Source organism: Oxyura jamaicensis, chromosome 7 (genome assembly GCF_011077185.1).
Source record: "Oxyura jamaicensis isolate SHBP4307 breed ruddy duck chromosome 7, BPBGC_Ojam_1.0, whole genome shotgun sequence".
Taxonomy (NCBI): Eukaryota; Metazoa; Chordata; class Aves; order Anseriformes; family Anatidae; genus Oxyura; species Oxyura jamaicensis.
In genome coordinates this window covers 37,713,161-37,739,285 of record NC_048899.1, presented here as the reverse complement: position 1 = coordinate 37,739,285, position 26,125 = coordinate 37,713,161, and the positions used below count along the sequence as shown (strand labels likewise).

The 26,125-nt window shown below is 42.5% G+C and overlaps 2 protein-coding genes across 2 annotated transcripts; both read left to right on the top strand.

Annotated features, from left to right (window-relative positions):
- The first annotated feature begins 725 nt into the window (after positions 1-725).
- NMI (N-myc and STAT interactor) lies at positions 726-10,169 on the top strand. Its single transcript, XM_035331943.1, has 10 exons — positions 726-869; positions 1,835-1,894; positions 3,583-3,657; positions 3,970-4,128; positions 4,855-4,962; positions 6,014-6,176; positions 7,081-7,187; positions 7,300-7,489; positions 8,164-8,270; positions 9,229-10,169. The coding sequence occupies exons 2-10, from the start codon at positions 1,850-1,852 to the stop codon at positions 9,415-9,417; spliced, it is 1,143 nt and encodes a 380-aa protein (XP_035187834.1). The 5' UTR covers positions 726-869; positions 1,835-1,849; the 3' UTR covers positions 9,418-10,169.
- Positions 10,170-11,339: 1,170 nt separating this feature from the next.
- On the top strand, positions 11,340-16,173 carry RBM43 (RNA binding motif protein 43). Its single transcript, XM_035331944.1, has 4 exons — positions 11,340-11,453; positions 13,025-13,223; positions 13,728-13,822; positions 13,906-16,173. The coding sequence occupies exons 1-4, from the start codon at positions 11,451-11,453 to the stop codon at positions 14,644-14,646; spliced, it is 1,038 nt and encodes a 345-aa protein (XP_035187835.1). The 5' UTR covers positions 11,340-11,450; the 3' UTR covers positions 14,647-16,173.
- The last annotated feature ends 9,952 nt before the right edge of the window (positions 16,174-26,125 follow it).

Below are 26,125 nucleotides of genomic sequence, written 5' to 3'. Positions count from 1 at the left end.
AGCAGGTGTGGATGCAGGTCTGGGATCTGATCTGGCCAAAGCTGGGGACTTTCTGAGGGAGAGAAAGGGAAATAATCGTCAGTGGTGCTCCAGCCTGACTCGCCAAACTTGTGATACAGCCAGCCAAGGGACTTGAGAAACACTCAAAGAGGCTTTAAACATTTACTGAATGAATTGGCGTTGGCTAGAGACCATAAATTACTTGTTGCCCAGTTCTATGAGTCAGCCATTCATAATTTTTATGCTTATGGAAATTTATATACTGAGGGGTTTATAAAGCAACCGTGCTCCTGCAGGAAGATGAAGCCTTCAGCTTGCTGAGGGAAGGCTCTGGCTCATCCCTTGGACCCAGGATGGTGGGCTGCCTGCACGCCAAGGAACATGTGGCTGCTGCCCTCCTCTTGGTTTCCAGAGCTCTCAGTTTTCCAGAAGGTGTTTTTAAGGATGTTCCATCCCTCAGCAGAGGGTTATTTCTGTCCCTGGATGTTTATACCTTTTGCCACCGCCTGGTAACCCATTCTTTATAAAACACACATGCTTCCATAAGAGGTGCTTTGGAATAAACAGCTAAAACACGCATTCAGCAGAATTATGTCAGGGTTTGTAGCCGCCCGGCTCTCACACGGCCCAGCCCGGCCCTGCCTATGCCCGCCTGGCCCCCCGCCCCGTGGGGCCGGCCCTAACGGCGGGCGGGGAGCCGCGGGGAGGAGGAGGAAGGTGCCGCCTTCCTCCACGTCATTTCGAGGAAGGGGACAGCCCTGCGGGGCCGGCGAGCCGCAAGGAAAGAGAAAGCAAAAGGCAGAGGGACAGGGAAAGAAGGGACAGTGACGGAGGCGGCGCGGGGGGCTCGGTGCTGCGCGGGACCCGGCTGCCCCCCAGGTACCCGCGGCCGCCCCACAGCGCTGGGGCCCGGCTGCCGCCGCCTCGCTGCCCCCGAGCTCCGGCCTTCGGCGGGCCGGGGAGGAAGGCGAGCCCCCGGCCTCACGGGTGGGCTGCCCCTTGTCCTTCTCCCTGAGCTCCAGGGGAGGTGGTGAGGCTGGCTGCCGGGGGGACGGTGCTCTGGAGGCGTGGAGGCGCTCCTCAGTTATGTCACTTAACTTCATCTGACCATAACCTGAGGCTTACGCCTAAGTAAATATTGGTTTCGTAGCACAGAGCGGACTGGGACACTTGGTGGCTAACCGAAGGTGGCCTCAGCTTCCAGCCTCCAGCAGGTGCTGTGGTGTCATACAAATGCTGGGCGCAGGATTTGGGGATATGAGTGCTAAGAGGTGGCCAGCGGGGTCAGGGCGCTGTTGCCCACCCATACCGGTATTTTGGGGATGTTGTGAGCACCGTCAGCACCCATGGTGTAAAGTCCTGGTACTTGCCTGTCTTAGGTTTGCTTTAGAACTAGTGTGCCTTCACATCTGCCTGTCTGCAGATAAGCGGCCTGTGATTGTCTCTAAATTCCTTTTTATCTGCCCCCACAAAATCTTGTGGCAACAGGTTCCAGGTGTTACGTTATCAGCTCTGAAAAAAAAAAAAAAGGGTATTGGGGTATTGTCATGTGCTTTAAGCAGATTTAAGTGTTACACCTCTTAATCACAGAGCACACGTAATGTTATATGTTTTTGTAACACTATATGGAGCAGAAAGGAAACGTAAGAATTCTTCATGTATGTCTGGTTTTTATGTGTAGTAAGGAAGGAGGCTTCAGATACCTTATATATATATATGTATATATATTTAAGAAAATGTATCATTTTATCCCAGCACAGCTTACGGTATTCCATTCCGGACTATTTGCTACAAAAAGAGTGAATACATGCAATTCTTGTAATTATTTTTTCTGTTCCCTCAGGTTTCAATGGATTTATCAAGTCTACTGCAGCCTTTAAAAGATAATGGTTTTGTAAGTATTTCCTGATGTGTTACCTGGTAAAGTCTGTATTTGATAATAGGGTCTCTGAATGGAGATCCATGCCTGGACTGGTAAGACAGTGCTTCTTAAACTTCTTGTCTCACTGTCTTCCATCCTTTAATACTTTGGACATTCCTCGTTCTCTCCATCCCCACTTTAATAACATTTTAAATTCCAGATGCCAGTGCCCGATATAAGTCTTTTCTGAAACCTCATACCTCAGTTTGTAGCAGGGCTTCCCTTTCTCTTTCTTTCCTAACTGGCCCTTGTCTCCATAGGGAGAGTCCCATTCCAAAGTGTCTGCATTACAGACTGCTGGAATTTCCTTGTCCTGCCTCGTCTGCTCATCTGTTTCCATTGAAGTTTCTTAGGGGAATTTCCTTTTTCCTGGTGCCTCCCTTGATCCAGTTCTTGCAGCATGGCAAGTAGTTTGGATGGGACTTTCCCTTGGATTTCTTGTGTTTTCTTGGCATTTTTTTATTTCTTTGAGGTTGAAAACTGTTGCCATTGAGCATTTTCCATAACACGCAGGCATCCTTTCTTATCATCTTACAGCTGTTGAACGTGCATTGTTCTGCTTTCCTGCACTCAGTCCCTTGAGTGAAGGAAATTTTCTTCCGGTTCTAAGTTATACGCAGATGGGGATTTCCCTGTTGCTTAACAGGCATTTGAAACTGGACAAAGTTGTGGAAAAAAAATATTTTATGTTTTATTGCTTTTAGGAAAAATAAAACAGAATTAGCAAGAGAATTAACTAGATTATGTAACAGGCCTTTTCCATGTATAAATTTCATGGTTCACATTCAAGTTTTATGTAATCTTAAGTAGAAGGGAGGGATTGTTTCAGCGGGTCTCTTTGGATTTTTTTTTTCTTTTTCTGTAGAATATTGCAGTCATAGAAACAAAACAGAACAGAGAATATGGGCTTTATCCAGTTGTAATTTCCCCATGCTTCTGAACTTCTGCCCTGAAGGACTTAAAATCTGAAATTCTTCTTTTATTGCCTTTCCCGCAAGACCATTCATTGTCTAACCTGCCTGAGCTTGGAAACATCCCATTTTGCATTTTTTTTTCTCTTTAGGCTTGTATATTCTCTTTACACCTTCTTCTCACTGCCGAGAAAGTTTATAGATAAACCTTTGCAGGGTTGAGGGGCTTAGCTGGCTGTGGAATAACATACTTTTATGATTTATTAAAATATTAGCCTGTGAATATTTTCAGTTGGATAATTAGCAAATAGTGAATACTGACTGACCAGTTGCTGTTTTCTTAGACTTTTGTCCTGTCCAGCCAATTAAATTAGTTCCCTGATTTGGACTAATTGTCTGAATGTTTTGTTGTTTTTTTTTTTAAATAATAATAAAGAGGTATATGCCATCATGTGGCATGAGGATACTAGGAAGATTTAATTACGAAGTGTAATGGGTTTCTCAAAATGTCTGACTTACCACATCTTGCCTGCCCAACTGGAAAAAAGCAGGAAGTGGGCATACAGACAAAAAGCATTGGGCTTTCACTAATGCCAATACATTGCAAACTACCATTGCAAAATGTATTGTCCAGCTGCAAAGGGTTACTTTTTTTTTTAAATCCTGAAGACTAATTTGAATTGTTTAGGGTGTCTCAGTTATTCTCTAATAGGGAAATAAAATTCAGCATGCCTTTTCTTTTCTCTCCAGTGTATGACGACTCCTGGTCCTGACACGTCCAAAGCTGAGATGGAAAGTCTTAAACAAGAACTGGAGAAATGGAAGGCAAGTTCTATAAAGTGTATAGAATCATGGAAATTAGCTCAAAGACACTTTGAAGACCATCAGTTCACCCTTCTAAATCCAAGTCAGCTCTCCCCCTGTCATAACAGATGTTTGTCTGACTTGCTCTCTGTTCTTTAATGGTACATACTTGCTTTTGTTAATCTCAGTGGTAACTATACCTGTATGTCTAAAAGAAATATTTATCCAAAGCATTAAAATAAAGAAATAAATATAAAGGGCTTAGCTAAAGTTTTGTTTGTTCTTGTGGGGAAAAAAAGAATTTGAAGAGTCTTTTTTCTCTTTATCATCCAGGAAAGACTTGAAAAAGCTGAAAAAGTAAAAGCTGACCTTCAACTTCGTAAATTAAGTGCTGACAAAGAATATGTTAAACTACAGGATGAGCTGACAGCTCTAAAGGAGCTTGAAGAGAACCTTCATAAAGAGAGTATTAAGTCTAGGGACATCCACAAGGTATGGAGAAGGCTTACAGCTCTCAGTATTTGGGGAATTGTGAGAGAAGTTCTGGTTGGAGAAGATAAGAGCAGGATTTCCTTTCCAGTTTAAACAGCTTCAGCGCTTTGCAGACTCTAAGACTAGGCTATTTCACACGTAGTTTTTCAATGGCAGATTAAGAACCGGTACAATAAAATAAAACTTACAGTAATGTTGGAAGAGCGAAGGCAGAACTGAGACCTATCTCGTGTAGAAAATGAAGGCAGGCAAAACCAGTCTTCCTTTTCTGAGATTTTCCACCAAGAGGTAAGTTTCAGTTTTGTGTGATGAAGAGAGAATTGAATGGGTTGTTTCCACTGCTTCCTCGGATCCCAGCACCTGCTAGATGTTACAGCACCCAAGGGAATAGCATTTCTTGAGTGACAATAAGCTGGTTTCAGCCAGAACTTGTCTGAAGATGGCTCTTCTTTCTAGAAATAATTGGTGCATTACTTCAAAGTGCTGTGTAGTCATTGGTACGGTAACAGGAGAATTTTCTGTAGGCTGTTGAGGTTGTTTCAGTGAAGTTTTGTTTGGCCTGAGAATCGCTGATAAGAAATTAAGGCTTCAATATTGCAAACTACTAAAATATAATCAATAGGTTAAATGTAATAATTAAAGGCTGATACAGTTTCTACTGTCTACAGATTTTTCTGGAATATCTTCTACGTGTTTAATTTTGCATTTAATATTTTTGTGCTATAGGAAGAACTTAGTGTACTAAACCAAGAAAACAGTAAACTGAAGAAGGAGATTGAAAAGCTCAAAGAAGACCTTGCAGAATGTAATGCAGAGCTTTCGTGGGATGGTAAGGTAAGGTTTGAAGTACTTTGCAGTTCTTTTGGAAGGGCACATTTTTATTTTGCCAGTTCTAGACCATTGGGGCCAAGTTGTTCAGCAACATTTATTGATTTCAATGTAAAATACAGCTTGAAGCTTTATTTTCCTATTTTACCTGGCAAGGTAATGTGAAGAAGGTTAAGGATATGGAAACAAGTACAAGTGTGTGAGATATTGAAAACAGGAGAAGAACGAAGAAAAGCAGAAAATGGTTAAATGGAAATCACTGGAGTAAAAAATTCACATAGCATTGCTAATTTTCAAGTACTTGCATTTTATATTTCTCGGGTAAGAGGATGGAAGGAAAAATGTGTCCATTGGCAGTAGAGGGAACAGAAAGAAAACAGACTCCTAGATAAGATGCTGGTTTTGAAGATACGTGGCAGGAATGCTTTTATTGCTCTGGCTATTTTATCTTGACACAATATTTTTCTTCTACACGGGATTTTAGTTTGAAACAGTTATGTAAATGGGAAAAAAAGAGATATCTAAAACTCCCTCAAATCTATTAAAGCAGCTTTTCTAACCAACATTTTCATGAACATTTAATTTATGGTAGTTATAAAACTCTTGGCTGTTTGTGTATTACTATGATGGTAACATGCAAGGCAGTTTGTTAGCAGAGTTAACATTTCTGTAGAGCAGTGATGCAAGTGGGCAAAACTAAGTGGAACAATGAACAAATCTGATACTTGCATTTTACAGATTTTACTTACCAAAAGTATTCTAATTCTACTGATAGAAACACCTGTAGACTTCAACTGAATTTTTATTGCATAGGGTCAAGTCCAAGTTCAAAGTTAATCAAAGGAAAAAATAAAAAACAAACCCAAACTCACGGACAAGAATCTGAGGAATAGACATGTGCAGTCAGTTTGCAGTTATACCTGTGTTACCAGCTGTGACTTCAATCTGCGTGACTGTTGAACTTGAAAATTACGCAACTCAAGACTGTACCGTTCGTTTTCCTGTTAGGCAATAATTACATCAGTGTTTTTTCTCTATCTTGATTCTAAAATATTAGATTGAAAAAAAGGTAGCAGACATGAAAGTGGAGTTCACTCACATGGAAGACACGAAGGATGATTTTTCAGATATTAATACTCGCTGTGTTTTTTCTGTAACATCAAAAATCCCGTTCAAACTGAATCAAAACCAGGCACTGCTTACTTTTGAAGATGCAGAAGGTATGATGCGTGTTTTAAGTATAAAATTAATGTCTCTGCTGCCTTTCATTACCAAAGGGAAAAGTTTTACATTAACATTTAGGGAAAAAAAGCCTAAGCAACAGCCAAAGAAGAGTACACATGGAACTTTTCACTATTCTGCTGCCAGTCATTAGCAAAAAATTCTTCCAAGTGCTTTGCATGCGTGTTTGATAACAGCATTTCTGCTTTCACCTAATACAAACAACGCTTTGTGTTTGAAATTGGGAATATGTTTCTACCTCAGTTTTGTTAAGTACGATGCAAAATGTTTTGACAGCAGAATTTGATTACTTTCTTTACTCAGTACCTTATTCTGACAGAAGTTGTGCTGGTTAAGTCTACATGCATCAGATGATGGGTAGATGTGAGACGTTAGAGGGATGGTGCAGTCTGCAAGTTGCCTGCTTGCCACCGAGATGCCTGCTGCTTGGCCTGCAGTCTGCCTGGGCCTGCGTGGTGGCTAACTCAGTTATGCAAGTATATTGCAGATGTAAAGCTGGTGTCGGATTCATTTATTTCAGCTAAAATCTAACATTGCCTAATAGGCATTCTTTACAGCTGGCAATGATGTGGTTTGTATCCACAGATCTTTTAAATAAAATACAGAAAGGCTAGTATTAATATTTGAGACAGTGAGAGCATCTTTTGACAGTGTCTTTTATTCTAAAGATAGTATCATATATTAGCTGTTGACTATAACTGGTGAGATTTAACAGATGTAGACATGCCTGAAGATGTAGATAGTGGGATATGGTTGCCAAACTTACTCATTTCTTACTTATCGATGTAAAAAGAGCTTTTTCTTAAGAGACTGAGGAATAGTTGTGTTTTTATAATGATTAAACAAGGCTTTTCTCTGCTGAAAACTTGTTATTTTCCCCAGTTGCCCAGAGACTGATAAAAATGGGTAAGCATACTCTGAACCTGGACAGAAAAACAACAGATGTGAAAGTAATGCCTTTTACGCTTGGAATGGGAATCAAATTTGAGGTAATTAACCAAAATAATATAAAACTATAAAGATATATACTTGCAGTACATAAAGTACTTTATGTTCAGTCTTGTGTTTTCGATCACAAAATGCACGCATTATTTTTGTTAGCTCCACATCACTATTTCTGGAAAGAAGATTGATGTTTCAGAAGTACCTGAGCTATCAATTCCTGATGACTGGGTGAGAGACAAATTAGAGCTGAATTTCTACAAATCTGAACATGGAGGAGGAGAAGTAGAGAATGTAAAATACGACAAGAAGTCTAGAACAGCTGTTATTACATTCCTCAAACCTGGAGGTATAGTAATACTTTTGTTAGCTGGATGTGCAGGCCGTCTCATCTGTTTCCATTCCCTTATGTTCTGTGTTAATTTAACCAGTGAATGCAAATAATCCTTCCCTCCTGGGAAGCTCTCCTTCCCAGAGAGTTAAGTAGATCAGGAAAAGATGTGGTTTCACACATGTATCTGTGAATATCATGTTACTTCACATTCCTTTTTGATCAAACATGACCTGATATGTAGCTCTTCAGCTTTGTTTCTATCTTAACTTTGTCAAAAACCTTTTTCCTTTGCATTACTAGACACATATTGTGAAGAGAAAGTTAGGAAAATGTGTTTGATTTTTAGCTCTTGTTTCATGACACTAAACTTAGAGAAGCTTTCAGTATGCCCAACTCTAGGCATTTTGGTTTAAGTGTGTGAAATTCTAAAAAGATCAGTGGAGCCACATCTATTTAGAGCATCTACTTTAGATTTATTTCAGAAGCTTTTGTGGGTATTTCCTGATCTTGCTTTTTTGGATATGCCAAATGAACTTTTTTCAATTTGCATATGAAGAATCTGCAAACACGATGTCATATATTAGTTTCTAAATCCAAATAAGGAAGATTAGTTTGCTCTTTGATATACTTACAAAATGCATTTGAGGTTATATTACTGTTATTCCTCTTTTTCTCTGTCTCCCTTACAGCAGCCAATGGCTTTGTGAGAAGTACTATATGTCCTTTCTTTGTGAATGGAAGGCCTTACAGGCTTCATGTGTCTCCAAGCACCAGCGTACACTTGGAAAAGCTTCAGGTAAAAAAATCTATGTCAGGCTACTCCCTAAACAGAGCAGGTATGTGGGAAATACGAGATATGGGCAGAATTTTCAGTTCTGAGGAGTGCAGAAGTTTTTCTGTACTCAGTCTGTGAATCCTAATAGCAAGTGTGCATCTGCAGTATGCTGCTGTGCTGATAATCCTGTGTTTTGTAGTGTGAGAGCTATAATTTACTTTAAAAGGGTACGCATGTCTTTCTTTGATTAAATTATATCATTACTTACCATAATGTCTGTGCCAGGCAGGAGGCAGATACTGAATTGTTTGTGGAGTATGTTATTAGTAGGCACAACGTTTTTCCATGTCACAAAGCACTGTCATGTTCAGCCCTAATGAGAGGCCTTGTTGATAATCTCAGGAGAGACCCTTGTTCTGTGAAACACTTGCTCATTCATTTTTTTTCATTCAGTTGTTCGACCCAAATAGTAACTCCTTTTCCTTTAGCACTAGTCTGCTTGCTCATGATGCTCTCACTGAAATTGTCTTTTACTTTGTATGAATAGATTGTAATCAAATCAGTGCTGTGTATATAATCAGGCCTTTATAATTAAAGCATTGACTAGCATTTGTGCACTTAAGAGATATGACATTCTTTGCAGATGTGTATCATGCGTTAGCATTGATTTTGATGGATTGATACGGCCTATAACCATCAGAGATCCCCTAAAATAGAGTGTGCGTTAAGGAGTATGGGGCAAACCAGTTAGGGAGGCTGGGCACAATTTCTATTAAACTTAGCACTGTATGGTAAAGTTCAGAACTCTTGTTATTTTCAGTGACAGATACATAGCACATTGACCAAAATCTTAAAAGGTAATCAAAGATCCTAGCCATAGCTGACTGAGAATATGTTTATTTCCAGTACCCTTCAGTTCCTTTAGATGTACGTGTGACAGCTGATGTATAATACAACTTTCTCTTTCTGTCTTAAATAGCTATTTTCTGGGATTTCTAAGAATTCCATTCTGCTGAAAGGAATTGGAGAGACTGAAGATGATGAGGAAAGTGTACAGGACATGATTGAAATTCATTTTCAAAAGCCTAGTAATGGTGGTGGAGAAACAGAGAGAATCAAATATGTATCAAAAGGAGCTACATGGGTTTGCTTTGAGGAGGATGCTTAGAATGCCAAATGGAAAATGGGAGGTCAAACTCATGAAGTTCTGACTTTTTGTTTCATCTGAGACACAGGAATTAACACCAAGACTTCTTGTAGAATTATACTTAAATGTTCAGAAATTTATATCTGAAAGAGGAACTGCCTGTCTTTCTGATTTGTTTAATGGCACAAACTTTGCATAGAAATTTGATAAAAGGTACTGCTTTGTGTTCCAGATGTTCCTGATTAAAGTCAAGAAAAAAGCCCTTACCAGCACATAAAACTTAATCTAAGGTTTGCGTTTTGGAAACCTGTGGACTTTTACTGATTGGAAAAAAAAATACTGCTTTTAGCTGTCAAAATACTATTACTTCCTTGATACATCCTCTAGGATCTGATCCAAATGCTATTGAGTTTCTCATAAATTAATATCCTGGTTTATTGTTTAATATTTGTTTCTACAATTACATTTTTGTTCCTTATTTTTCAAATTGAAAATACTACAGCTAAGACTTCAGATGATTCTTTAAAACAGATTTCTTTGTAACAGTGCTGGATTAAAAAATCTGATGCTGAACACTGAGTCTGAGGAATTTATTCAGTTGCATGTGACTGGCCAGGCTGCCAGCTCTGTGAGGGTGTGTATTAGATGGGTCATTTGAAAAAGGGATATAGATTTTAGGAGAAATTAATTTTTCAGCATGTAACCCCCCCCTTTTGTTTCCAGTTCATCGTTTCAGATTTTTGAAATAAAATGGAATTGCAAAGTCAGAGAAGGATTTCTTGTCCAAAGGTGGATGTTTTTACTTTTCTGCTGTGATCCTATATATTTGCTATCCCTGGGGGCAAAAACAGTAAGGCACCAGTCATCTTTTCCAAGTATCACAGCTGTAACAGGGAATCACAGAGGGGTTTGGGCTGGAAGGGACCTTAAAGCCCACCAGGTTCCAACCCCTTTCCTAGGGTGGGGACCTCTCCCAGCCCAGGCTGCCCAAACCCCATCCAGCCTGGCCCTGGGCACTGCCAGGGATGGGGCAGCATTGGCCAGGGCCTCACTTCTGAGTGAAGACTTCTATCTCCTCCTTATATCTAATCTAAAGCTGTTCTTTGTTACTTCAAAGCTGTTACACCTGGTCCTATCCCTGCACTCCCCCACTCTCTTCAGCTTTCCTGTAGGCCCCCTGAGGTACTGGAAGGCCACTCTAACTCCCTTTTATACTATTTGACATCTTAGCATGCAGATAAAAAGCACCTTAAGGGAAGCACTACAAATATATCTCAGGTGGAATTTTAAGATAAACTTTTAATAGACAACGAATACATATGGGAAACTATAAGACTGCTAGCACCACAGCTGACTGCATTTTCTGGTGGGAGAGATACGTGTGACTGTAGCTCCTCTTACTGTTCAGGGCATGCAAAGGCAGGGATTGATTACCTGGCAATTATGAAATAGGAAAAAAAGAAGGAAAAATGAATGATTTGTTTATGGGGATTATGTGCTTTTGCCTTTAACAGTCCTAAAATATTGATGAGATCAAATGCCTTAAAAATGAAAGAGAAGAAACTTGATGAAGACTGTCAGTAATTGTAACCATACTTCACTGATAAATGTTCAGAAAGAAGTCCTTGAAAAATGAAAACATTTAAAATTCTCCTGTGGTCTCACTGTGTGGGGGAGAAGTGAGAAGAAGCAGGCTTTAAGCACACAAAATAAAGATGAGATTTTAATTAACGTTCTAAGGCATTTGTTCTATTTTCTCACGGATGAATTGATAAAAGTTTATTTTACAGTACTAGCTGTGCCACGTAAAGGCTGGAACACGGTTTTAGCGATGAAAATGGAGCGTTTAGACGATGTCGCTGCAAAGGGCACTGCCCTTCCCCTTCCTCGTCAGGAATTCACCCTGGGCCGCCGTCAGGGGACGGCACCGCAGAGGCGGGCAGCCGGCCCGGCCCTCCCGGCGCCCGCCCATCGCTTTCTCTTTCGCTTCCCCGCTCCGGCAGCCGGGGTGCCCGGGGACAGCCGCCTCGCCGGGGGCCGGCACAGCGACGGCCATGGCAAGTGGCAGCGGCGGCAGGGCCGGAGGGGCCGCCCGGGGGGGGGTCGCGAAATGGCGGCGGGGCGCCCTGAGGCCGGGACAGGGCGAGGGCCCGGCGGCGGGTGGTAGCGCACCGCCGGGCCCTCAGGTACGGCCGGAGGGGCTTGGGGCGGGTTGGTGCACCGTGAGGGGTCGTGAGGTGGGTTGGTACGGCCGGGGGGTCGTGGGGCAGCCCGGGTACCTCCCCCGGGGTGCCGGCTTTGTGCCCGTGTGGCCCTGCAGCACCTCCTGCCGCCCCGCGCTGCAGCCCCGGGCGCGTACGTGCCTCAGAAGCGATTCGGCATCAATCCCAGCACAAATCCCCTGCTTTTTCGTCGCGTTTTTCTTTTTATTATTATTCCGAAGAGCCAGCTGGCAAAGGTGTGGGGGCTGTCTGGCAGCTTGGATCGCCCCGGCTGCGTGAGGCAGGAGAAAATCCTGCATAAAACCTCGCCAGCCCCCGAAGCGCCCTGTTTGTATTCCCTCCGTGTTGTCTCATTAGTGCAGAAACCTGCTGTTTGCACAAACGTTACCAGGAATAATTACCCACAGAACCGAAGCGCCTAGCTCTTTATTTGGGCGAGTGGTAAAAGCAGGCCTCCTAGGTGCCAGGAGGGCCACAATATTTTATACAGCCCCAGTCCAGAAGAAACTTTGTAAGAGATGCCCGAAGAATACAGTCTGAGGGACTGACCTGGAATAGTCGCTCTGAAGTTATTGACAACTTGTTCCCATAAACGCCCCATGCAAACATACTAAACTATTTTCTTTCTTCCAAAAAAAGTAAATGAACTGTTACAAAATTTCCTCAGTGTCCCACCGTTTACGGTGATTTTGCCATATTTCCAGTGAAATAATGCTGTTTATTATTTCTGCCGAATAAGAGTGGAAAGAAAATACGCTTGCCTCAACAAGACATAGATGCAAATCCTATTTAGGATGGGTTTCATGTTTGCAGCATTGGGAGGTCTGGCTCTGATGAAAATCATGTGTGTAGTAGTCATTTTATGCACTGCGAGTCTCAGATGACTGGGATTATGTTCTTCCAATTTAACAAGGTTGTCCATTGAATAAGTGGAGAGAGATGAGTCAGAGCATAATGCTGGATCCCAGCTCTCATGAATATAACAAGTAAGGACCGTCTCAATCTGACCTTGCCACTCGGAAAAGAGAATGCTTATTGAACAGTACATGCAATTAACATTTTTCATTTTCTTTCAGTCTTGAATATTAGAGCAAACAATCTTACCCGTGTGACACTGGGCCTTTCGTTTGGAAGCTGTTAAATTTAGTTCTAATTTTTGTTGCTCTAACAAATGAGGATACCGAGAGTGTGTAAATGACACATTTTGTACTGCACAGTAACATAAGAGTGCCTGAGGGAGTCTGGTATTCACTGAAATCAGAATCTGACTCAGCAGTCTTAGTTATCTATGAAATGGGCATCTTGTCTGACTAAAAATGAAGGGGAGTCACTTCAGCAGTCAGGGTGCTCCACGGCAGGTCACTGGTACTCCTTGTGCTTACAGTACCCCATTTCTCTTTGTGCAGGACGCGGGACGGGCAGCTAAATCAGCAAGGACAGTTGTCATCTCTGGTGTTCCAGATGGCATTCTGAAGGATGATGTCATGAGTGACATACTGGTGATTCATTTCCAAAAGTCAAAGAATAATGGTGGAGATGTGGAGGACATAATGTATCCAACAAAGGAAAAAGGAGTTGCATATGTAACTTTTGAAGATCAAGAAGGTATTGACTCTAATACGCTGTAGGAAATGTTCCCCCAGAAATTAACCCTAGAATGTTTACCCTAAAACAGATGATTATAAATTGTTTACTGGTACTAGGATTTTGTATGTCTGGGAGACTAACACCTCTCTCTTAGTCAGAGTTTTAGGATTTTATTTCTGTTCAGTGAAGTCATGACTCTGAAGAGGCTTCGTGCAAAGTGTTTGTTTTGTTTGTTTTTAGAAATAAATTTATACCGTGCATAACCTGATTTTTGTAGTCAGGCCTTTGGGAATAAATCCCTGACAATTAATGTTCTAGAAAGAGCCTTCTGTCTCTCTCTCAGCACTTTTGACTAATGCATAAAATATTAGGCAAGAGTATTGAATCACCTGTGTGTATGTATGGGAAATTGTTAGGGAAAGCATCAAGAAAAAAACACCCACGAAGTGTTCCACTATCAGACTGGTAGTAATGCATTATCTTACTGCAGAACAAAAAAGCAACAAGTGGCTTTCTGTTTAGTTGCAGAGAGTGTTCTAAAGAAGAATGAGCATCGACTAGAAGACAAGAGACTGTCCAGATACTATCCTTTGAAAGTAACTCCTTACTGCAAAAACGTAAGTTCATTCATTATTTATCTCATTGTGCTTCCTTTGCTATGTTAACCATTACTTAACTTTTCTCTAATTCAAAATTCTAGGTCTTCAGCTCTGTCACATCTGTCGTCAATATGTCTGTTTTCAAAGATCGATATGTTTTAGAAGATCTGATACAAGAAATTAAAAAGAAGAACACAGCTTTGAGCTTTGGCCCTCTGCAATCCAATGGACATATTTCTGTTCAAGGGTCATTTCCAGCAATTGAATTGCTAAGAGATTTCCTTTTACTAAAAGCAAAATCCCTTTCAGAGGACAAAAATGAAGAAAGTAAGTCCTATCAGAGACGGAAGAAGCAGCAGCAGCAGTGCAGACTTACCACAAATACAAATAATTTTGTTCACGATGCAGAAGGGGAAAAGCAAGTGGTTGTTCTTGACACAGATACATATCTCTATATGAGGAACTTTCTTCCCAAGAAACTCCTAGCGAATACTGACGTTGTAATTTCTGACATCACTGATGGTGATATAACTACACTATATCTTCAGAAAGTTAGAAGTAGGCCTGATGCTGGACAGGTATTAGCATTCAAAGAGGAAATTGAACGTCAATCTCTAAAACTTCATAACACTTTATGTAAAGAAAGGATATACCTTGAGGGGTACATCAGAGATGAAAAGCTGAAATACAAATCGGTGTGTGAAACTCTAAAATCCTACTACCCTTCTGTTTTGGTTGTTCCTTATGCTACTCACATTGATGTGATAGGAAATTCTTCTGAGGTTTTTGAATTTACAAGGGAAGTGAACAAAGAGGTTCAGAGCCTGTTTCAACACAGGTAGAAAGATAGCATTCATGTTATTCTACACATTGTGCTTCTAATAAACTGTACTGTTGCAGCCTGTGCACCTCAGTGTCCCTTCAGATTTGCCTCATTTCTCTCATGCACAGCCTGGGAAGTCTGCATACGAAGGTGAAAAAGCCCATTCCTCCCAATAAATAAAGTTCAGAACCGGAAAAAAAAAGGTTCTTCATATCAGTGAGGCCTCTTCTGTCCAGATTTTGCCTTTAGTTTCCTGCATTCTGGGCACATGTAATGCTCATTGTGTCTTGCTGTCAGGGAGTATGTGATGAGAAAAGAATTTTTGCGGATTTCTCATTCACATAGGAGGACAGAAATACAAAGCTGGGTGGACCAAGCAGGTATGAAAGACTGCTGAAGTTTAGGTATGTCTCTTCGGGCAAAGAGATGACCACTGAAAACAGGAGTGGTGGCCTGCTGCTGTTGCCTTTACAGAAGAAAGTTCTCGTGATTGAGATGCATGAAGAAGGTAGAGCTTTGATACTTGAGGAGATGGAATGCTTATTAAATTTGCAGCTTGCCATGCCATGAAAAGGGCCTTAGAAGTTGGCACTATAAGTTTTTGAGAGAAGAAAATAAGTGTGTTTGTATTCATAGGAGCGATAACAGTTCTTTTCCCACCTGTAACAGCTCCTGCAGCATCCCTTGACAGCATCTTTTTTAGACGTGGAAGTATATTCATAATTTCAATGTGAAAATCTTAGAGCATTTAGACTTTTGAATGAAATTGTGTTTATACAATTCTTATGCCTGATGCGGGAGTAGAATAGTCTTTCAGATCCAGATCATCTTCTGTTGTAGATAAACCAAATGAGCAGTCTTTTTTCGGTGCAAAACTGATCAGTCGGCAGCGAAACTAGTTGCTGTAATTGAGATCAGAAGCACCCTTATGCCTTTTTAATACTTTCCAGTTCTGTTTTCCAGAGCAGTGTCAGAGGTTCAGGCAGTGAGGTTTCTGCCACCTTGAGTAAGGATGGAACAATCTAATGTAGCCTAAATTTCACTTTTGTGTACAAAAATGAACTGTACAAATGCACAGAGATAATTGTTTTGATAGGTCTGGATATGTATACAGCTAAAAAAACACTCATGTGAATTGTTTAGACTTGGAAGAGCTATCAGAATGATACATGTTTATTCCTGTCTTGTCTGTAACTTTCATTTCTAGTGTTAAATGCTTAGAGTTAAAACTGAATGATTACTACAGAGTTCTGTCTCATTCACTGAAATTAGGGATCAAGCCAGTCCATAGGAATGTGACAGTTTTTTTTTTTTTTTTTTTTTTTTTTTTGTTAAACTTTTAAGATATTGGACCCATTATAAGGGTTCAAATGCCCATCCTAATTTATTATTTTGTTTTGTAAAACCAATTTAGGAAAAATGTTGATTTTGTGAAATCAGAATGTTCAGAAATACTTTGTGAAAACATACAGAGCGTTGGCTGTTTTGCCTTACATGCAGAGTTTTATGAAATTAAATTATGAACTCAATAAAGAAGCAAGTTATTCAAAATATTGTGTCCGTGTTCTTTAAACCAACCCCCAGATGTTTAGTTGGAAGCCCGACATGCTTAAGGAATTTTCCAGTCATGACTGATGATCCACTGCAATTATGCCAACGAAAGGGTAACGTTGTTAAAATAGTGCTGGCGCCGTGTTTTAAAATACATTGTCAAAGTGGGAAGATGGTGAGTTTAAGCACTTTCATCTCTTCCAAGTTCCTCTGGAGCCAGAAGCAACCCCAGGGGGCTCCTGGTGGGGCTGGACGTGGGTGCCCAGAGTCAGGCCCTGGGAAAGGTTCTCCTCTATTCCTTGCTGACCACTGACAGCTCACCAACACTCGGCGTTTTTGGGTACTACCTACGTTGCTTAAGCAAGGATAGGAAGTTTTTCAGCCTCGGAGAAGAGAAAATCCTTTAAGAAGGATAATCTTTTAATGAAATGAGTGCTCTTTCTGCTTTGGTCTTCCATTCTCTTTTCTGAAGAGCCTCAAGTTGTTTTGTTTTCTGGTTCATAGCATTAGTATTTCCCATGCACTTCCGTAAGTGCTCAGGCCTGCTAAACCAGTGATGCCGACAGCAGTTTCAATACTGGCAGGTCAGTAGTGGCTGAGCAACACCAATTTTTGAGTTAGCTCTGACAACTGCACTGGTAAGGTACCGCTTGCTTTTTGTTGTCTGGGTTTTATGTCAAACCCTGACAACCTTGTAAAGATTGCAGCTGAATAAAATCACCTTGCCGAATCCTGGTTTGGCTGTAGTAGCTCCTCTTCAGATTCACTCCTACCTGATCCTCTTGTCCGGGGCCATCGTCTGCCCTGCCAGCCAGCTCCACCTCCTTGTTCCTGGCGTCTCCGCCTGCTGTCTCTGGTCCCATACCAGGATGTCATCTCTTTAGACAAGATGAAATTTGCATTTGCTGTTTTGGAACTATGGTAAATAGTAAAATGGGATGATAGTCCATTGTGGATTAGTAAATACTATCTATCGTTATGTTCCTGGATTTCTGGGGCTACTTTTTCAGGGGGGTTTGCAGAAGCACTGGCTGGGAACGCATCACCTGATGCCTGAGCTACTGACTGCCTGAGCTACTATTTTAGATTTAACCCCAGAGAAACCTGCTTTTTTAGCAGGAAAAAAAAGTCAGCTGTGGTCCACCAGGATATACCAGTGTTTGCTGTAAGATATAAACAGCGTTTCAGCAGAATAACATTGTAAGTGGGACATGCATTTCTTCCTTCCTTCATGATGCAGATACCATGGAAAACAATAGATGTTCAGCAAGAAAAGAGAGTCTGATTTTGTCCTTACCATGAATACATAAACAAATACAACAAAACAGCTTGGTGTTAGGTCTGGTAAAAGACTTGCTGGTTCTCATTCTCACAGTGACTTCTTATGGGAAGCAAAGCACTGTTATAGCTATTAAACTCCTCTTGACAAAGGCATTTAATATTTGTGTGTATTGGAAGATATCCGGGTCCTAGATCTAAATGATTGGTGCTGACTCAGTATTCTCAGCATCAGATTTACACTTTTAAAAGCAAAGCTTTCCTTAGCTCATGGGACCTCAACAAAATATTTGTTCTTATTGCTGTGCCAACGCTTGCTGCCCTTTGCCCGATGGGGACACGTAACAGTTCACACAGTAAAAATACAATGCCTAATTTTGACTTAAGGCATAACTCCCATTGACCAAGCCTTAAAAAATAAAATAAATAAAATAAAAAATCAATAAAATCAATAAAATCCTGGCAGGGCAGCACCCCCCTATGGTCAGTGGACACCTTTTTCTGCTGTCTGAAAACCTTAGGGTTTGAGAGAGAGGATTTGACATCCCTTAGCAAGAAGATATTATACAATTTGGAGGCAAAAGCAATCTCAGTTTTGACCGGAGGGGGTGGGGGAGGTGGATGGAAGAATAATGATTTACTGGAGTGCTTTTGCTATCACTGACACAAAGCATTGCCCTGGCGTGGCAAAGGGAGGACAGAGCGTCCTTTGCTCCCCGTTGTACCTGTGCAGTGTGAAAGATGCATGCAAAACGTATGGGAAGGGGGTTGTTACAGGAGGAAAAAAGCCTTTCTATCAGGTATAATCTTTGTCATCCAAACTGCCTCTGCAATGTTTGAGTTGCATTGAAACTTCCTCTGTGCATTTGTTAAAAAAAGCACATACTACAAAAGACCTGTCATGTCTCCTGAAAGACTGCAATGCCAAAAAGACACTTTCTTAAGGAAGAAGTGCCTGCCACTTTGGGGATCCGTGTGTCTTACTTAAATAAAATAAAATAAAATCCAAGATGATATGTAGGAAAAATAGTGTTGCTAGCAAGTAACTGGCTCTTTAAGACAATTATCAGCCTTGAACATCATCTGGCCACACTGGAGGCCCAGAATCATAAAACCCGGGATGAAAGCACACAATAGTCATCAGCTGAGGGTGAGCTGGGGTGGTTGGTGAGTCAGTGCCTGCCGCCCACTGGGGTTGGACGGGGACGGACTCCCACCAGGAGAGGAGGAGGAGATGAACTCAGCAGTCTGTGCATCCGGAGGAGCTGAGGCTCGCGCTTGGCTCCGCTTCGGCCCTCAGGAAGCTCCCACAAGCAAACACACACGTTCCTGTTTTGTTGTACATCTTGTGCAAGAGGGAAAAGCAGCTGTAGAGCAGGGCCAAGATAAGGCTGAGAAAATTCCTTCTCCGTTGCACAACATTTCTGTGGCGACTCCTTCCACTGCATTTAGCGAGGCTGATGGGTGTTTACAGGATATGTGGCTTCTCTCCAATTTATCTCTGCTGCCTGCCTAGCTGCATGCAGGAAAACATTTATGAGGGTGGCCCAATTAAATTCAAAATAACTCATTTTTTTAGTCCTTTAGGCTTCTACTCCTCAATCTGCCACAGTTACTGATGAAAGGACCTTTTCCATTCCTCTCTGTAAGAGCATAAGTAGTGAAATTGTGTGTAGATACTTAACACCATTTCACTTACCATTAGAGGGTGGGAGTCCTCCCTCATTTCTGCAACAGGCTGCGTGAAGATAACCAGGCAACTTAAAAAAATAATTAACAATTAATTTTAATTATGATTTTTTTGGTTATAAAACACAACAACACACACAGATAAGTCAAAGCCGTACAACAGTCCAGGCTGACCGAGCCCTGTCTGGTTGTACTTGCTTTTTCCTTAGCTACAGAGATTTGTGGAATGTCCTCTAGAAAACAAGTTCCTTTTCTCCTTTGCCTAGCACAGCTTTCTTTTGTCTCCTGACAGCCACTAATGACCTTAAAAAAATATCTCCTAAAATGAACTGAGTTAAGAAGGAATACTACCTCCAATGGCAGTAACCACCACTGCTGGAGCATTGGGTTTAAGCCATTTTTCAGGTGAATTTCCCCATGTTGTTACTGCTACTGCCTTTTTAATAGTTGCTGTACAGACCATGAGCAGCTACATTGCTTTACCAAAAGAAATGCTGTATGACATACAAAAAAAAACAAAGTTCTGTTATCTTTGTACAGGTTGGGTATTGAGAAATAATGTCAGGATTTTTGTCCTGGAAATACAACATAAGGAGCTGGTTCAAAAAGAGGTGAAGTCTGAAAAGCCGTTTCCACAGGCTGCAGTGCAGAATCCAAGCCCAAGAGCTGGAGGGGATGGGGGTTAGAAGGGACAGACAGAAGATGCTGAAGCAGGAGGTCCCGGGGAAGAGGCACCCAGCTTCACAAGCCACATGCCACTGGTTTGAAGCAAAATTTGGAAATGTGCAAGACATTTGCCCAGATCTCAAGGCGGCAGGGCAGATCGCCAAGGCAGGCCGCTCACCTCAGTGCGGGGCCGCTGGGGATGACCACCCCATAGCACTGCTGTGAGGCAGGAGGGAAGGACCAGAAGAGCAGGCAGAAGCCAGCAGGTTGTTCTTCCTGGGGGGGATGCTCCCCACAAATGCCCACCTACTGGGGGTGAGGGCCCGCTGAGGAAAGCTGCTCCTGGATCCCAGCTCGCTGGCCCAGCCCTCAGGCTCCTGGCCTTCTCCAGAGCCCACGCTCCTGGTCGAGATGCCACCAGCAGCACTGGTGGAGTACAAGGGCTTTGTGGCGGAGACCCCAGCAGCTCTCAGCCACCGGGGTATTCAGGAATTTAACCCTTCCTGCAATTAGAATAGCCCAGTCCCATCTGATGCTGACGTGGCTGGCACTGAAGCCAGTGGGCAGTGCTGGTGTACATCTGTGGGCTTTACTTTCACTCAAGACATGCTTTAAAAAACAAACCAACAGAAGAAAACCTTCCATTTCGTCATGGATTCTGACAAGTCTTTCCCAGTATTGCAGTAAAAGCAACATTTATCGCTGGTGTTGCACATAGATGTGCCCTGCCTGGCCTGCACATGGGGACCCAGAAACCCATCGTTTTTACCATTGTCTGGGTGCTTCTCTTTAGGAGCAGATCGCTCTTGTGCAGATACAGCCAGTTCCTAACAACTGGAAAATTGTAATGCACACAGCAAACACCACTGAGAGCTCTTTTTTTCCCCTCTAAGTTACATGAGCACTTCCCCCATGAGTTAAGGGATTTGGCATTTCTCTCAGGCATACTTTACATTTTCCAAACTTTCTGAATAACACATTGAGAGACTTAAGCATCTGCACTGCCAAGCCAAATGAGAGAAGAAACGATTTTGCAGGCTCATTAATGCCTAGCATTGACAGGCCTGGAGGGGCTGCGATTTTATTTACATAGGGTAGAGACAGGCCTGCAGGGAAGAGCGCTGTTATTTAAATAGGGAAGAGGTCTTCCTCTGGGGGGGGGGCTCATTTAGATGCAAACGGCACAGGAACTGGGAGCAGCCTTACATCCATACAGCTTTATCTGTGCTTCCAGAAGCCAGCAATTTCTGGGTTTGGAGGCAGCCGGTGCGTTTTACCCGCCCGTGCAGTGGAGCTGTTCAAGTTCAGGTACGTGGGTTATCCCTCTAGCAGGGCCGCAGAGGACAAGCAGAGATGAACTAGCCATAGAGGAAAGAAACAGAGAGGAAAATGAAGATAGATTTTAAAACAAACAAACAAAAAAAAAATAGCAATGGCAGTGTTTATAACAACTATGGTTGTTATGTTTAGCTTCCAGCCTCCCCCCAAAGCCAAACACAGATCACTGTATTTAAGCAATAAGCCCATGCTGGTTTGGACCTATGTTACATTTTTAGCTTGTCATATTCTCAGCTTTTTAGTGTGTGAACCTTGAAGAGCCTCCAGACTCAGCGCTGCCACAGGAATCACATACTGAATACTTAATAAAATATCTAAGAGCCCAAAGCATGACATTTGTATTACAAAAACCTCAGATACCCTGTATTAAAGCAGTCACCTAAACTCATTTTGTAGTGATTGGGGATCATCACCAATGCTGCTGTGTAAAATATTCCTTATGCCTCCAGTTTGCACAGGATGTGTTTGCTAGGGTCACGGACTACTTAACATGTCTGCTTGCTTAGCCTCCCCCGAAGCTGCCCAGTTCTTACAGAGATAAAACATAACCCTTGCAGCTTTCTTCTAGCTCTCGGGCAAGTATCCCAGACGGACAACAGCAGCTGAAGCACAATTTAGTTTCCTCGGTATTTCAGGTGCCTGGAGCCAGCAATTGCCCTCGTATCTGATACAGACCTTTCCAATCAGGCATGTGTGCTCCTGCAGGGATGAACGCTGTGTGCTGAGTGTGGCACCGAGATAAAACGTTTAAAACAATTGTGCCAAAGGCCTTGCAGTGAGCTGCACCTGGCTCGCTTGACACCTCAGTCTGAGCTATCACATCTCAAGTCCTTAACTTCATGTCAACTGACATTTATGCTGCTACTTCTGCACCAGCTGGTCCAAAGGCACATCCGTCACCACTCCCAGGCTTTGTGCAAATGTAAACAGGAGTAAATAAATCCCTGGGTCACAGCAGTAAAGAGTTAAGGAAGCGATGCACTTTCCCCCAGGGGAGAGCCTATTGCAACTTGTAAACACTTGCTGTCTATTTCCAGGTGGTAATTAAAGCAGCCACCTCCACCAAGTCAGTATTACATCAAGAGGCTGGCAATTTCCTGGAGAAAACAGATGTGTTTCCACTAATGAGCCTCAAGATCAGCAAAATGCAACGGCTGCCTGCAGTTGTAGGTACAGCTCTAGCACGTGAAAGCCAGAGACCCTTTGATAATTCTTGGTGGCATTTCTTTGAGGTTTTCGTTCCTCCTACTGGTATTACGCCAGCTTGCAAAAGTCTGCTCATCACGCTATGAGATTTTTCCTTTTGAAATATTTACTGTGGGTAGTTACTAATTCAATTAGATGATGGTGACACATGGAATTGGCTCTGTCGCAAGGGGGCAAATTAGGTCACATTAACCACAGCAGGAGGGGAAAAGCAAAAGCCATTGTGTTTCTGAGTTTCTGGAAGAAGAAAATTTTTGTATCATGTATTTCACTGAAATGTATACGTTTGCAGGATGAATTAATCTTAGCAGGTCTGGAGCAGGCATGAATGTTTAAACAATGGTTGCATTTACTTTGTGTGCCATATTCACATTTTCACAAATTACTTTGCAAGTAATTTCAATTTTTTAATAGGAAAGCAGGGCAAAATAAAGCAGAATTGTCAAATACTGCTGCTAAATGGCCTTTGCAGATTCCTCACAACCACACAGGGCTGGCAACAGCTAAAAGTGAACAGATTAAATTAGGATGTTTGTTTGTGTTACTGGTTACATCGGTGGGCGGGTGTCAGTAGTTCTGCTATTAGGCTGTGTAAGCCTGGTGTACGTGTCCATATATAATGTCCATATACATATTGTATATATATATAATAATGTCTCTCTATCAGATGAATTGTATTCTGCACTGGACTTACACTGCATTCAAGCCAGCAGGAAAACAGCTTGTGAGTTCACGTTTCTCTGGTGTGCATTGACCTGACACCTCCGCCAGTGCCTCCCTCCCTGCCCAGGACGCTTTTCCCCAAATCATCTCCACCACCTCTGCTTCTTGCTCCAGCTGCTGGTAGTTTCCCCCGTGCTGCTTCCTCGCTGCCTTCATGCTGGAGGAGCAAAACCCCCTCGGCTCAAGCAGATCTGCTGCCTAAAGACTGGGGAGAGGCTGAGCTTTGTTAACCTGCAGGTCCCAGGTGTGATGGAGATATGACCCCAGAATGCCCGTTCACAGTAGATTTGCAAGGCAAGAAGCCCTCAGAGGTGGCAGCTTTTATATTAAATACTTTTAGCATCAGCAGCAGTCATCAGGCCCTCCTTCCATACCAGCTCCATGCATCACGGCATGCCCACAGCCCACCCAAGGGAGGACAGCCGTCTGCTGGACACGGTCCCACCACAGATGGGGGGCTCAGCCCTGCCTTTGGCCCTGCTGTGAGAGCACGGCGGGGAAAGCTTGTGCTCGTCGTGTTAAAAACGAGCGTTTTCACTATCTAGACAGAAGCCTTCAATCTCCAGGGCCATCAGTCTGTACCCCTGACAAAGACTGAATGAAAGGCAAAACATAATTACTTACATATTACTCCATCTGACATCTTAAATATTAAGACATCTATCTAGTCTAAAATCATTCATATAAATGTATTTGTGGCACCTTAGGCTTAGGAAATTTTGAACAGATGAAGTGATAACGTTCTTCGGCTCATCTGGGTCTCCCGTTGTAATATGGTTTGATTTTCCCCAGACGCCGGGCTTTTGTTCCAGCCCCATGCTGTGAAGTTTTGGTCCCACCTGCCATGAACTTTATTCTGTTTCTGGTTGCCTGTGGAGGTATTTTCCATGATAGTCCGGCATATTAACATGAAATTTGAGGTAATGCATCCATTTTTTGAAAAGTAAGCATTATATGAAATGAGTATAAATGTCATGTGCTTCCGCAGCTGTCAAAGTATTGTAATTTCTTTGTTATTTTATGGATTGAAAAATTGAGGCAAAGAGGGCAAATGCTTGCCTGAGGCTACGCATTCAATAGCAGAATAAAAATTGACAATAGCACACTAAGCTCAGGCCACGGAAATATTAACTCTTTGTCAGACAGAAGTGTTCAGAAAGCATGGGATGCAGGTCCCCGTGACATATTTGTGTTCCTAAAACACTCCGTGTACAGCTCGTTGCTTTGTTGGTTTTGAAGGTGAATATTTTAAGCAGTTGAAAAAGCCTATAAATGAAAATAATTGAAAACATTGAAAATAGTGACCGCTGAGAATCTCATGTGTTTGCAGGAGTCAGAGCTGGTGCCTTAGGATGTTTTGTGACACACGGTAGCAGGATGATGCTTCATGGTGCAGGGATGGAGCCGGGGTCCAAGCAGTGGGCACTGATGGCAGCCACATCTGCAGATGTAAACCATGTGCAAGGGGCTGTGGGAAATCCTGGCCAGAAATTGCTAAGAAACCACCTCGACAATGCATCGGTTTCAAAAAGCTTTGCTGATAAAAACAGGGACATGTGGGGACAAATTCACCAAGTGCTGAGTTTGCACGCTCACATTCAGACTATTCCTGGCTCTCAGTGTTCCTCTGCATTCCCTGCTCGCAGTCAGCATCTGTGCTTGCAGCCTGGGCTTTGGGCAATACATGGAGCTGGAAAATACCTCGTGAAAACTGTGTAAATTGTATAGAAATGAAGAATTTGAAAAACTTCTCCCTAGCTGTTACAGCCAGAGGGGAAAAAATGACTTAGCAAACAAAACTTCTCTTTGTTTAGAGAAGGAATCTGCTGTCTGACATGGTTCCTCGTGAAAATGTGTTTTTATGCAGTGTGTTGTATATGTCATTCCCATAACATGCGTGTTTTGTACACAAATCACAGATCGTGGCAGTTTATTTTGAGTAACAAAACATATTTGTGCTCTTGTTTGCCTGAAAAAAATGAATTAACTCCAAAAAAAAAAAAAAAAAAAAAAAGGTAAACAGAAGAATTCAATATAAAAAGTGGAGCTGTGAAAATTTAGGGACATGGGAGTAATTAGAAGCATTTTACTACCTGCTGGTACTTTATGCGAACTACACTTCAAGCACGCAGCATGTTTATGTTGCACAGATTTGCCCTGCGATCATGCAGGTATGATGCAGATCAACTTCCTCGTTGCAATAGTGGGGAAGCCAGGGGCGATCCATCTCAGCTCTACGATGTTGTGTCTCAAACTGCTCTCTTGATGACCGAGATGGCAGCTAATGATGTAACTGATGAGCTCTTACCCTCCACCCCTTCCCTGCCTATCCCAGGGCATGGGAACACTATGCATAGCTTTACAGAGCTTGGTGATAGTGGTGTATAAAGGCAAGAAAAACGTGTGTGTGTATTTTTCCCCAGCATTTCTCAGGTTTGTTAGCTGCCACAGTTCTTCCTTTCATCTTTGGCAGTAAGCAGCTCGTTAAACAAATCAAAGCAGGATTCCTGGGACTGCCTCGATCCGTCGGCTGTGCTTCACCCCACTGCACGCGGTGTGTCCCCCGCATTGGTGTGCTGCACACAGCAGGGCTGGCCTGGGCAGAGCAGGAACCGGAGCACAGACGTGGCGTGTATTCGCTGCACTTTAACTTTTCACCTTAAGAAGTCACAAAAAGGTCAAAGTCCATGCTGGGTTGATGCGATGCATCAGGCTGGGGACACGCTGCCCCTGCGGCAGTGTCGGGATGGGATCGGGCAGGGTAGGGGGGAGCAGGTCCTGTTGCAGCCCGTCCCCATCAGTACACGGGTGATCCTACACTCCACGCGTGCTGCAACGGGGAGGCACAAAAGGGTGTGCTTACACTGCGACTGCTGTGTTTTTATTGTCCTCTAAGGTTCATTCTGAGAGGTTGGTTTTTCTTAATAACGCATTTATATTTTCCTCCGCGGTGCTTACCTTTAGAGTTGAAGCTGTTAACCGCAGCCAGACGTTTGGCAGCAACGCGGCGTTTTACACTCCCGCAAAGACCATTAATGCTCGCCCGG